General features: G+C 52.9%; 1 protein-coding gene across 1 annotated transcript in view; it reads left to right on the top strand.

Moving 5' to 3' along the window:
• Positions 1 to 13,730, top strand: part of Scn4a (sodium voltage-gated channel alpha subunit 4) — a 31,536-nt gene extending 17,806 nt beyond the window's left edge. Inside the window, exons 14-24 of the mRNA XM_032912103.1 lie at positions 1,325 to 1,798; positions 3,695 to 3,830; positions 4,195 to 4,349; positions 5,769 to 5,942; positions 6,369 to 6,491; positions 7,985 to 8,263; positions 8,516 to 8,569; positions 8,772 to 8,909; positions 9,825 to 9,929; positions 10,822 to 11,092; positions 12,303 to 13,730. Of these exons, the coding sequence (XP_032767994.1) occupies positions 1,325 to 1,798; positions 3,695 to 3,830; positions 4,195 to 4,349; positions 5,769 to 5,942; positions 6,369 to 6,491; positions 7,985 to 8,263; positions 8,516 to 8,569; positions 8,772 to 8,909; positions 9,825 to 9,929; positions 10,822 to 11,092; positions 12,303 to 13,558 (3,165 nt within the window). The 3' untranslated portion in view covers positions 13,559 to 13,730. The remainder of the gene's footprint in view (positions 1 to 1,324; positions 1,799 to 3,694; positions 3,831 to 4,194; positions 4,350 to 5,768; positions 5,943 to 6,368; positions 6,492 to 7,984; positions 8,264 to 8,515; positions 8,570 to 8,771; positions 8,910 to 9,824; positions 9,930 to 10,821; positions 11,093 to 12,302) is intronic.
• The last annotated feature ends 224 nt before the right edge of the window (positions 13,731 to 13,954 follow it).

Here is a 13,954-nt window from a genome sequence, read left to right on the forward strand (position 1 = left end):
ACTATCTGCATTTCACAGATAAGGAAACAGAGGCATAGGATGTCCGGACAGCTGAAGTGGCATGTACTTCAGCCACTGGGGGTAGCATGGTACTAAAATTTACCCCTAGTTTCTATTGGCACCGCTAACCACAATATTAGATTTGTCTGATTAGAGGTCTGCTTCTACTAGGCTGTGGGCTCCCTGAGGCCACATGGCCGGTGTGTAGTCATTGTTCCCTGGAAAATAAAATGGAGGGAGTGGATGGGTTGACCTGTGACCTTTCAGGACCCAGTCAGCAGACACGAGGGAAGGAAACTAGAGTGGGTAGGGAGGCTGCAGGTCAGATGTCCTTCCCAGAGAAGCAGGGGACAAGCAGCAGGGGAGCAGACCCCCAGTTGAGCTCCCCTGCTCCAGGAGAACAGCCTAGAGAGATGGCACAGTGGTTAAGAGCAACTGGTGCTCTTATAGAGGTCCCAGCTTCAAGTCTTAGCACCAATGTTGGGTGTGAAAGAACCCGATAGCTACAACCTTCTAAAACTCCAGTTTTGGGGTCCATTGCCTTAGACACACACACACACACACACACACACACACACACACACACACATCTTTCTTTTCTCTCTCTCTCTCTCTTTTTTTTTTTTTTTTTTACAAATTCTATTTAATTCAAGAGGGAGAAAAGTCTGTGACTAGATTAGGGTTTCCAGGCAAGTGGGGTGGCACATGCCTTTGATGCCACCCTCAGGAGGCAGAGGCAGGAAGGTGCCTAGTTCAAGGACCTAATGCTATATAGTGAGCATTAGGACAACTAGGGTTACCTAAAACCTCCCTTACAAAGTGAATTCAAAAGATTAAGATTCCAAAAATGTTTTAGGTGCTCGGAGTTGAGCGTTGTTCTTCTTTTCCCAACGGAGGAAGTAGAGGACAGCCACAGAAAGAGCCTCTGTCATCTGACCCTGTCAGTGCTTCGAGCAGCAGGATCCTGTGACAGATATGAGCCTCAGGTTCCCTGTTTGTAAGGTGGGAATGACACTAGCAGCCCACCCTCCCGCTGGCAATCACAAGCACCTCGCTAGGTGACAATCCTTTTTATTTATTTATTTATTTGATTGTTTTTGTGACAAAGTCTCTCTATACAACCCTGTCTGTCCCGGAACTCGCTCTGTAGACCAGGCTGGCCTCAAACTCACAGAAATCGGCCTGGCTCCGCCTCCCGAGTGATGGGATTAAAGGTGTGCGCCACCACTGCTTGGTTCCCAGTGCGAGGCAGTTCCACTGTTTAGTTCTGAGGACCGCGTGCTGCAGGAAGGTGGTATCCCCCAGACCGCCCCTTGCTTCCTAGGTCCTGAACCTGTTCCTGGCTCTCCTGCTGAGTTCCTTCAGTGCCGACAGCCTGGCGGCCTCGGATGAGGATGGCGAGATGAACAACCTACAGATTGCCATCGGGCGTATCAAGTGGGGCATCGGCTTTGCCAAAACCTTCCTCCTGGGGCTTTTGCGTGGCAAGATCCTGAGTCCCAAGGAAATAATACTCAGCCTCGGCGAGCCCGGGGGTGCCGAGGAAAATGCCGAGGAGAGTGCTCCCCAGGATGAGAAGAAGGAACCGCCACCGGAAGATAAGGAGCTGAAAGACAATCATATCCTGAACCACGTGGGCCTGACCGATGGCCCCCGCTCCAGCATCGAGCTGGACCACCTTAACTTCATCAACAACCCCTACCTCACCATCCAGGTGCCCATTGCCTCCGAGGAGTCTGACCTCGAGATGCCCACAGAGGAGGAGACAGACGCCTTCTCGGAGCCTGAGGATATCAAGGTAAACCCGCTGAGGGTCTGCTGCAGAGGTCAAGGGCCAGTAGGATCCAGCTTTAAAGTTTAGTTCGACTTTAGACAAGTCATAAAACCGTTCTGACCTTTAGTTTCTCCATCTGTGGAAGGTTCTTGCCCTGTGCGCGGTGTTGGCTCACCCATAGTCCTCTGAAATGGAGACTGTTAGAGAAGGTACCATGACTGTTATAATTGGATAAGCCAAAGCTCTACCTGGGCCCTTTCTGCCACCAGGTGGCGTTCTTGGACAAGTGCTTCTATCAGCTCGGACACTGGGAAGCCGAGAGACCTTTTTTAAATACCTGCCTGGGCTTTCTTAAATACCCCCTGAAGACCCTACTAAGCCTTTGCTCCAAATATGTTCTGATCTGATCCATAACCCTGAGGCCCCCATGCTGGCTGACAATTGGCATATCCACATTTCTACATAGAGTTCCTCTGAGGCTGTTCCAATCTTCCTTGTGAAGGACAGGGTACCAGATCCAGACCAAGGCTACTAGGACGGGAGTAAGAGAACCCAACGGGAGTTGGGAGACACAAGTAGTGGTCTCCTTCAGAGTCTGGGACCCTGTCAGGCCTGCCTGGGGTGAGCTGGTCTGAACCCCCTCACTCTTCTTGCAGCCCTAATAGGAAAAGGATCAATACGTGATTGGAAGCAAGGGATGCTACCCACGCCACCCTTCAGCCCTGGGCCTCTCAGGGCACCAGAACGTAATGAACTTTGCCCTAAAAGCTCTTGACTCCTTATCCCAGCCCCCAACAGACACCAGTATGTGGTTCGTTGACTTAGCAGGGGCTTGAGTGCCTGCGCGATGCTATAAATATCCCAGGAAACATGGCACCAACCTCGACCTCGGTATGAGGAACTCAATGGGGGTGGGGCTAGCTAGTGGTAGGTCCAAGGCTCTGGGAAGGCAAGATATCTGAGGAGCAGCAAGCAGAGCTTAAAGAGCAATTATGGGTGTTGACGTGCAAGGGGGAGGCCCGCAGTCCGGTGTATACCCTGATTGACTAAATGCTCTGTGCCTTGGTTTCCCTCCTGTCAATTGGCAGCAAGACCCACCCACTCTTAGCTTTCTGACTAGTGCCCTGGTTTAGTTACATGTGCACGAGAGCCCATACACACACACACACACACACACACACACACACACCCATATGCACGTGTGGAAGGGGCCACCCGATTCATCTTTCTCTGCAGAGATTTCACTATAAAGGATGAACCATGGAGGCCAGCCTGAGTATCTGGCCTGGGACAGCATTGGGAGGTGGGAGGAAGCCTAGCCAAGCCGGAGCACCAGCCCCCACACCCTGCCCCCACCGTGATCAGATTCCCTTGGCGCCACACCGGAGCCTTGGCTGGGAAAAATTTTCCATCCTTTCTAGATCTCTCAGCCAAATAGACCCTGGGGGTGAGAAAGCTTGGACTCTGGGGGCACCATGTGCCTGAGCTCTGTAGCTGTGTGGCAGCCCAGATCTATCTTGGCTGCACCGACCCCTTCATATATCCCTATACCTCCTAGGAACCCGCTGGGCTGAGCCAATCCTCAGCCCATCTCCTGTCCTCCCTACCTTTCTCCCCAGACCTCCTCACATCTTCTCTGTGTTTTTCTAGATGCTAAGTGCCATGGAGGGCAGAGCTGAGGACATTTTTGTCACTAGGGTGCTTTTGCCAGGGCACAGTGGTGGTTTTGTAAGGGCTGAATGAATGAATGAACGAACGAATGAATGAACGAACGAATGAATGAATGAACGAATGAATGAATGAACGAATGAATGAAGGAGTAGATCCTGCTCTGCTCTCTTCTTTCTTTCTGGTCTCCCTTACTACCCCACCTATTGGGAGAGTGGGACCCAGGAGTCACCTGCCCTGTGGTTCCCACAGAAGCCCCTACAGCCCCTCTACGACGGGAACTCCTCCGTCTGCAGCACAGCTGACTACAAGCCCCCTGAAGAGGACCCCGAGGAGCAGGCTGAGGAGAACCCCGAGGGGGAGCAGCCTGAGGAATGCTTCACGGAAGGTGAGAACACACCTACAGACCAGCCCCACACCCAGGCCAGAGGCCAGCAACAGAAACAGTTCTGCTCACTTTGCCGGGGGAACCCACACCTGAACCAGAGAGGCATTTGCCAAAGAGCCTAAGCTTGTCGAGATGGTGGCCCGTGGGGATAGCTGACGTCCCGAGCTTGCTCTGGAAGCACTTTTTCTCAGTCTCAGCAGCAGTGACATACGGGCTGTGGAGAGCCCCTGAGCTCCTGTGTGAACCAGATGCAGCCACTTGTGGGGAGGAGGTGGGGCCCCAGTCTTGGGTAGCATGGCAGAGGGTGGGGAGGTGCGTTCTGACACATCCAAAGGCCAGTGACATGTACCACCCTGCCTCCCAGCCTGTGTGAAGCGCTGCCCCTGCCTCTATGTGGACATCTCCCAGGGCCGTGGGAAAATGTGGTGGACACTGCGCAGGGCCTGTTTCAAGATTGTTGAGCACAACTGGTTTGAGACCTTCATTGTCTTCATGATCCTGCTCAGCAGTGGAGCCCTGGTAGGCACCCTCCCCCAGGGGACAGGGCGGGAGCAGGAGTAGGTGCCTTGCTCCCTAAGGCTTCCATACCGAGGATGGAGGCAGACGGACACGTCCAAACCCAGGGGATCCGAAGGGGAGGGGACGCATGTGTGTGTGTGTGTGTGTGTGTGTGTGTGTGTGTCTGTCTGTCTGTCTGTCTGTCTGTCTGTCTCTGTCTCTCTGTGTGTGTGTGTCTCTGTCTCTGTGTGTGTGTCTGTCTGTCTCTGTCTCTCTGTGTCTGTCTGTCTGCCTGTCTCTGTCTCTGTGTGTGTGTCTGTCTGTCTGCCTGTCTCTGTCTCTGTCTGTGTGTGTGTCTGTCTGTCTGTCTCTCTCCCTGTCTGTCTGTCTCTCTCTGTGTGTGTGTGTTGGGTTGGTGTGTGTGTGTCTGTCTCTGTCTCTGTGTGTCTGTCTCTGTCTGTCTCTGTCTCTCTCTCTCTCTCTCTGTCTCTCTGTCTGTCTGTCTCTGTGTGTGTGTCTGTCTGTCTGTCTCTGTCTGTGTGTGTGTCTGTCTGTCTCTGTCTCTCTCTGCCTCTGTCTGCCTCTATCTCTGTCTCTGCCTTTTTCTGTCTCTGTCTGTGTGTCTGTCTCTGTCTGTGTGTGTGTCTGTCTGTCTGTCTCTGTCTCTGTCTGTGTGTATGTGTCTGTCTGCCTGTCTCTGTGTGTGTGTGTCTGTCTGTCTCTGTCTCTGTGTGTGTCTGTCTGTCTGTCTCTGACTGTCTCTGTCTCTCTGTGTGTGTGTATGTGTGTGTGTGTCTGTCTGTCTGTCTCTCTCTGTGTGTCTGTCTGTGTGTGTGTGTGTGCGTGCGCGCGCATGAGAGTGTGTTGTAGATGGTAGATGTCTTTCTTGGTTGTTCTCCATCTTTTGCATTGAGACAGGGTTTCTCCCTGAACCTGGAGCTCGCTGTTTGGGTTGTTTGAGGGGATTTCCTGTCTCTGTCTACTGTAAGCCTGGCATTGCAGGCAGGCCGCTGCTGCCACCTGGCTTTGACATAGGTTCTGGGAGCCCAAACTTCCAGCTCTCGCGTTTGCAGGACAGATAAGGCACCTCCCCAGCCCAGCATTCGTTTTCTTAAAGTAAAAGATGGGGCCCTTTGTTTCGTGGACCCTGTCCCCTCAGCCAACGGGGAGGTGGGTGGGAATTTGGAGTTAAGGGTGGACAGGACTGAAGATACATTATTGTCGACCCCCGGAAGATAGTCGAGAACGAAGACTCCTTCCCTACCAGGAGTCTCGCCCCTCCTGGTGATGGGGATGGAGATGGAAGATGCGCAGAGGCCCTACAACCTACGACCCCTGAAAGACCCCTGGGAACCAGCCACCGCAGGCAGGATGGGGAGCAGCGCTTGCTGCCCCATCTGCCGAGCCCCTGGCCATCGTGGTTTGTGCTGGTGTCCCCAGGCCTTCGAGGACATCTACATTGAGCAGCGACGAGTCATCCGCACCATCCTGGAATACGCCGACAAAGTCTTCACCTACATCTTCATCCTGGAGATGTTGCTAAAGTGGGTCGCCTACGGCTTCAAGGTGTATTTCACCAATGCCTGGTGCTGGCTCGACTTCCTCATCGTGGACGTGAGTCCCCCGGGTCCGGCCGCAGAGCCGGGAGGTCATGGCCTTCAGGCTCTGGGGGGTCTGGGGGGACCTATCCGAATCTATACATCAGACTGTCCAGGTCAGCACTGTTTCCTGTAGACCAGCCTCTTCCTTCCCAAGCATGACAGTTCAGGCCTGGGGCCTTATGATCCCTGCCAGTGCAAGATTCTTATGGGCTCTTTGATAGACACACGGAAGCATGGGAGATGGGTACTGTCCGTCTCATTTATGGTTGTAGATGACATCATTGAGGTGAGCCCTGGCTCTAAGGGTGCCAGAGGCCACAAGCCTACTCTTCCCAACAGACAAGATTATCTATCAGGGATGGGGGCTATAGGAGAGACCCTTCTCATGTGTAGAAGAAAGTCAGGGACCCTCCACCTCCTGAACGCACACTTCTTCCAGGTCTCCATCATCAGCCTGGTGGCAAACTGGTTGGGCTACTCCGAGCTGGGGCCCATCAAATCCCTGCGCACACTCCGGGCCCTGCGACCTCTGAGGGCACTGTCTCGATTTGAGGGTATGAGGGTGAGTACTAGAGAGGGGGATGTTGAGGAGGGCTCAGGATATGGGAACAGCCACCCACAGGCAGGGTTACAAGGTGCATGAAAATACTTTAGCCAACCAAGGGCAGAGGGATCAAAGTGTTGATGTCTGGAGTTTAGGGGCTGTGACCCATCTCCAGGTAGCCCCATTCCCACGCCAGGTTCTAGTAGACTCTAAACTTAACTATGCCACCACTGGAGGGCGGCAGAGGCTGCTGCGGTGGCCTGGAAGGCTTGATTTGAGGCAAGACGAGGAAGAAAGATCTACCTGTGGGTTTATGGAGGTCCCCAACACAGACTGGGGGCCCCAGTGTCCTGTAACATGGGCACGTGATTAAGTATTTCTCCTTCAGCCCTGAGCTTTCCCCTCGAGTATGAAACCAAGTCCTTGGGTTCAGGGGTGCTTTAGAAAAGATCCCCAAAGGCCAGGGAGAGCGGAAGTGACAGGTAAACACAAGGCAAGACCAGTGGGACTTCCCCTGCTGACTGGAGACCTGCTGGAAATAAGACTCATTGCACAGCAGCGGCCCAGACCAAGCACCCTGCCTTCCCCAGTTCATGTAAGATGCTGGCCTAAGGCTAGGCCTCCAATCCTGGTGCTGGGACCCCTGCCCACTCAGAGAAATAACCAGTCATGGCCGACTGATTTGAAGAAACACAACACCCTCTCCCACCCCCGCTCCTGCCACCAACTCTGTCTAGAGGTCATGACATAGCTCTTACTTAAAAGGAAACTAGTCAGGCTAGGGTATGCTCGATTGGTCGAGGGCTTACCTGGCATGCAGTAAACTCAGAACAATCCTGTGACCCATACATGAGGTGTAGTAGCACACCCCCTAACCCCAGCGCTCAGGAGGTAATGGCAAAAGCTGGAGATCTCCCTCAGCTACACGGCAAGTTCAAGTCCGGCCTAGGATACACGAGACTCTGCCTCAAAGATCTAAAGAAGGGTGGTGACGGCAGTGGGGACAGTTCTCAGATCCAGCCAAGACTAAAGCAGTGAGGTAGGCATACACAGCCGGCGCCGTTGAGGGCCAGGGATCTGGCCCTGAATCCTTTTGCTTCACAGAACTAGGTGGCTTCTTTTTATGCCATTTCTGTGTCTCTCACTGAAGCAGTGAGCCAAGCCGGATCACGTGGGCTGAGTTTCCTACGGGGGCTAAGAAAGCAGTGTCTGTCTTCTGCTTGGTGACCCATGACCTGGCTGCTTCCAGAGAAACCCGTGGTATCTTTACTCTGCCTTGACGGCTCCAGCCAAGCAGGGAGCCTTTCTAGAAGACCAGTGTGGTAGCTCCTAGTCCTACCCTTTAACTTACACACAGAAAACCCCTCAGACTCCTCTCCCACCAGGGCTGCCTAACCCTGACCCTTCCTGAGTGGCAGTGCTTAGCTTAGCTCCTGCATGGTCCCCTAGCCGAGAGTCCCCTGCCAGATGCCTGAGTGTGGCTCTAGCGATGACCCCCACCCCCACCCTAGGTGGTGGTGAACGCCCTCCTGGGAGCCATCCCCTCCATCATGAACGTCCTCCTCGTCTGCCTCATCTTCTGGCTCATCTTCAGCATCATGGGGGTCAACTTGTTTGCTGGAAAGTTCTACTACTGCGTCAACACCACCACCTCTGAGAGATTTGACATCTCGGTGGTCAACAACAAATCCGAGTGTGAGAGCCTCATGTATACAGGCCAGGTCCGCTGGATGAACGTCAAGGTCAACTACGACAACGTGGGTCTGGGCTATCTCTCCCTCCTTCAGGTGGTGAGTGGCACTCACTGAGCTTGCTCAGGAATGGGCAGAAGTCCTGGTTTTCTCATCATATCAGAACCCCACTGTTGCTTGTTAGGGATGGGAACCCGGTTTGCGCCCTGGGACCTGGAGGTGGTGTTTCTCGATATCTATCGGGGTGGCAGGTAGTCTCTCGGGGGCGGGGCTTGATCAGGGAAGGGATGGAGACGTGAATGGTGACTTGTGGTGGAGCCCCTCCCCTCATGCCCTGCCACGATCTCTCAGGCCACGTTCAAGGGTTGGATGGATATCATGTATGCAGCTGTGGACTCCCGGGAGGTGAGTTGGGTCAACGAGTTGGTAAGTTGGAGGAGGGGCAGCAAGAGTGGTCCGTCCATTCCACCACCCCCATTCCCACCCTGACACCTCCACCCCACCACACTATCTTCCTGGAAGCCCAGCAGCCTGGGGAGGAGGGGAATCCTGCTCGCAGTACGTTGGGGAAGGAAGAGAAACTCCATGTGGGTACCTCACCCTGCAGAAAGAGGAGCAGCCAGACTATGAGGTGAACCTCTACATGTACCTCTACTTCGTCATCTTCATCATCTTCGGCTCCTTCTTCACCCTCAACCTCTTCATCGGTGTCATCATCGACAACTTCAACCAACAGAAGAAGAAGATGAGTATCCGGCCCGCCCCAGAGGCTCCCCTCCCCCATCCACCTACTCCTTCCTAGGCATGGATCTAAATCCCACTAGGGACTGAGCAGGGCCTCGAGCCCCGTGAGCCTCATTTTTCTAATCTATAAAACGAGGTTGATGTAGAGACAGACATGGTGACACACACCTGGAATTTTATTCACTAACAGATCTGAGGGAGTAAGTTCATAAGTTGCAGGCCAGCCTGAGCTACATAGTGTATTTGAGGCCAGCCTTGGCTATAGAGAGAGACCCTATCTCAATAATAATAAATAAAACTACACAGCTACAGACTAAGGACTGACTCATTAGTGAAGCATTGGTAGAGCTTAGCCTGAAACTGGGAAATTGGCCTGAAACCCTCTTTGACTCTCTCTCTCTCTCTCTCTCTCTCTCTCTCTCTCTCTCTCTCTCTCTCTCTCTGTTGTTGGGCTGGGTTGTTTGTTTGGTTGTTTGGTTGTTTGGCTTTTTGAGACAGGGTTTCTCTGTGTAACCCTGGCTGTCCTAGAACTCACTCTGTAGACCAGGCTGGCCTCAACTCAGAGATCGGCCTACCTCTGTCTCTCAAGTACTGGGATTAAAGGTGTGCACCACCACTGCCTGGCTCACACACACCCCCTTCTGTAGACCCAGTTTCTCCCTTCCTCACCGCTTTATCTCTTGTCCCTCCAGAGCCTTGGCCTCCCCAGTCAGACACTTTTTTTTTTTTTTGGAGCTGGGGACCGAACCCAGGGCCTTGAGCTTGCTAGGCAAGTGCTCTACCACTGAGCTAAATCCCCAACCAGTCAGACACTTCTTAAAGGGGAAAGCCACCCTCAAGGTGGTATTTGAAGTAGGGGGTCCAGGAAGCAGGGAAAGGGACCTACCTCAGTCTTACTGTCTCTGTCCTACTATACTTTGGAGGGAAAGACATCTTCATGACAGAGGAACAGAAGAAATACTACAACGCGATGAAGAAGCTTGGCTCCAAGAAGCCCCAGAAGCCAATTCCCCGGCCTCAGGTACCAGGTTCTGGGCTCTCCTCCTGTAACCTCTAACAGGCTGCTGCCTAAGAGGACAGCAGGAGTCCATGCAGCCTGCACTCTGCCTTTGGGGACTCAACCTCACAAAGGCTCCGCTCCCAAGCACAAGTGTCTCTTGGCTCCTTACAGCTCATCTAGCACCAGTATCGACCCACCTTCTCCAGTGGGACCTCTGGCCTGTGAAACAGGAACAGGTTGTGGAGGGCCACACACCCCAGCAAGCAATGACTTGGGAAGAAGGATAGAGAGGGAGAGAACTGGGGAACTTCATAGTGATGAAGGGTCCCAGAGTGGGGACTGATGAATATAGAGTGCGCGCACACACACACACACACACACACACACACACACTCATTCACACACTTACACACTCTCACACACACTCACACACACATACACACTCACACACAGACACACACTTACACTCTCACACACTCACACTCACACGCACTCACATACACTCACACTCACATACACTCACACACGCACTCACGCACATGCACATATACATACACACACACTCATGCACATACACACACTCACATACATACACACACTCATACACACACACTCATGCACACATACATACACACACACTCATGCACATACACACACATTCACACACTCACACTCACATACACACACACTCAGAGAGAGAGAGAGAGAGAGAGAGAGAGGAGAGAATGATGTTCTAGAGCCTTCCCTCCTGTGGCATTCTTCACCAGTATCCTTTACCCTGTCTCCCCCTTCTCCCCTCCTCCCCATGCTATTTTCGTGCCATCCTGTGCCACCCATGTATACCCATCCTGTCTGGGTCCTGATCATCTCCCCAACCCCATGCCCCACCTGTGCATGTTCCGTGTCACTGCAGAACAAGATCCAGGGCATGGTGTACGACTTCGTGACGAAGCAGGTGTTTGACATCTCCATCATGATCCTCATCTGCCTCAACATGGTTACTATGATGGTGGAGACGGACGACCAGAGCCAGCTCAAGGTGGACATCCTGTATAACATCAACATGGTCTTCATTATCATCTTCACAGGGGAGTGTGTGCTGAAGATGTTTGCCCTACGCCATTACTACTTCACCATTGGCTGGAACATCTTCGACTTTGTGGTTGTCATCTTGTCCATCGTGGGTGAGCTGGCAGGGCTGTGCCAAGATGAGCTATTCAAGGAAACCCTTCCTCCTGCACACAGACCTGCTATGGCCCCAGAAAACCCACACGCCTTATACAAACACACCTTTAATGCACAAAGACACTGCTCACCCCGAGAAACACTGGCCGGATCAGAATATGTGTACTTGGGTGGCCGCGTGCTGAATCAAAAGCACAAGACAGGGCTGGAGTGGTAGCTCAGTGGGTAACGCACTTGCGACAGAGGCATGAGGGTCTGAGTAACATGGTAGCACATGCTTGCTGGGACCCTGGGTGTGTGTGTGTGTGTGTGTGTGTGTGGTCACTGACCAGACAGCCTAGCCTAATCATTGGACCCCAGGGCCAGTAAGAGACCCTGTTTCAAAAATCAAGGTGGATGGCATTGAGGAGAAATGACACATTAGGTTTTCCTCTGGCCTATGTCCACACACACATGCACACACACACATAATGTATTATGTATTATATACATAATAATGTGTATAAGAATGTACATGCGGGGTTGGGGATTTAGCTCAGTGGTAGGGCGCTTGCCTAGGAAGCGCAAGGCCCTGGGTTCGGTCCCCAGCTCCGAAAAAAAGAACCAAAAAAAAAAAATGTACATGCATGCATGTACACATGTATGAACACATATGTACAGATAAGTATATAATACATGAAAAAGCACACTAATGTGTACAAGTAAGAATGTGCATACAAGCATGTACACACACATGAACATATATGTACAGATAAGTATATAATACATGTAAACACACACACGCGCACGCACACACACACACACACAAATGAGAAAAGGGATCCAGAATCTTATCTTTATACACCGAGAGGAGAACAGATCTGTCTACAACCATGGCAGTAAGTAGCTACTGCCCATTGAGTGTTTACTGTAGGCCAGGCATTTGCTGTACTTAACAGGCTCAGCTCTGTTCTTTCACAGAGGGGCTACCTCAGTCCCATCTTTCAGATGAGAACAAGTCACACAGCTACTCTCTCTTCCCTTCTTTCTCACCTGTGGTATCTGCAAGCAGATTTCAGGATGAACCCTCGTCAGTTTTAGTATATCCCACCTCCAACCATCAGGGCACAGTAATCCCCTGCACCCCCAAGAGCTCTAGGAACCATGCTCAGGGGGCCCCAGCCCTCCCTGCTCCCAGTTCCCTGACAGAGCCTCTGTTTCTCTCTGCAGGCCTTGCGCTCTCTGACTTGATACAGAAATACTTTGTGTCACCCACGCTGTTCCGTGTGATCCGCTTGGCTCGGATCGGGCGTGTCCTGCGTCTGATCCGCGGGGCCAAGGGCATCCGGACGCTGCTGTTCGCCCTGATGATGTCCCTGCCCGCCCTCTTCAACATCGGCCTCCTTCTCTTTCTGGTCATGTTCATCTACTCGATCTTCGGCATGTCTAATTTCGCCTACGTCAAGAAAGAGTCAGGCATCGACGACATGTTTAACTTTGAGACCTTCGGCAACAGCATCATCTGCCTCTTCGAGATCACCACGTCAGCCGGCTGGGACGGGCTTCTGAACCCCATCCTCAACAGTGGGCCCCCAGACTGTGACCCGACGTTGGAGAACCCCGGTACCAATGTCAGGGGGGACTGTGGCAACCCGTCCATTGGCATCTGTTTCTTCTGCAGCTACATCATCATCTCCTTCCTCATCGTGGTCAACATGTACATTGCTATCATCCTGGAGAACTTCAACGTGGCCACCGAAGAGAGCAGCGAGCCCCTCAGTGAGGATGACTTCGAGATGTTCTATGAGACCTGGGAGAAGTTCGACCCGGACGCCACTCAGTTCATCGACTACAGCCGCCTCTCGGACTTTGTGGACACCCTGCAGGAGCCGCTGAAAATCGCCAAACCCAATAAGATCAAGCTTATCACGTTAGACCTGCCCATGGTGCCCGGCGACAAGATCCACTGCTTGGACATCCTCTTTGCCCTGACCAAAGAGGTACTGGGTGACTCTGGGGAGATGGACGCCCTCAAGCAGACCATGGAGGAGAAGTTTATGGCAGCTAACCCTTCCAAGGTCTCCTATGAGCCCATCACCACCACCCTCAAGAGGAAGCAGGAGGAGGTGTGTGCTATCAAAATCCAGAGGGCCTACCGCCGCCACCTGCTGCAGCGCTCCGTGAAGCAGGCCTCTTACATGTACCGTCACAGCCAGGACGGCAGTGGCGACGGGGCCCCTGAGAAGGAGGGATTGCTTGCCAACACCATGAACAAGATGTATGGCCATGAGAAAGAGGGTGATGGTGTGCAGAGCCAGGGGGAGGAAGAGAAGGCCTCTACAGAGGATGCTGGACCCACCGTGGAGCCCGAACCCACCAGCAGCTCAGATACTGCCCTGACTCCTTCTCCTCCACCACCACCACCCTCGTCATCACCGCCACAAGGGCAGACAGTGCGCCCAGGGGTCAAAGAGTCTCTTGTCTAGACGGCAGCGTCAAGGCTGCACGCAGAGTTGGGGAGCAGGGCTTTGAGATGGGGGCTATACAGGACTTGACACCTGGGCTGAGGGGTATGGAAATTGTGCTCAGGGTTCAGGTGGGTCGGAAGCCCCTGCCGCCTGATTTCATCTTTACAATGCTCTGACATTCTGTTGGCCAGGGGAGGGGACATCCGAATGCTGTTTCCTTTTTAGGGGAGAGCCAGTGTACCTTGGAGGGGTTGGCCACCTTCCTGTCACTACTTTAAGGGCCCAGGACCCCAGCTCTAGCCAAGACAAAGACGAATCTTAACCCCCAAACCTACACCTGACCTCAGAGCTTAGCTATCCCTCTCACCCCCATAATTCTAGGGTGCAGCTTCCCCCTGACAGCTCAGGAATGCC

The sequence above is a fragment of the Rattus rattus genome, chromosome 9 (genome assembly GCF_011064425.1).
Source record: "Rattus rattus isolate New Zealand chromosome 9, Rrattus_CSIRO_v1, whole genome shotgun sequence".
In the NCBI taxonomy this organism is placed as follows: Eukaryota; Metazoa; Chordata; class Mammalia; order Rodentia; family Muridae; genus Rattus; species Rattus rattus.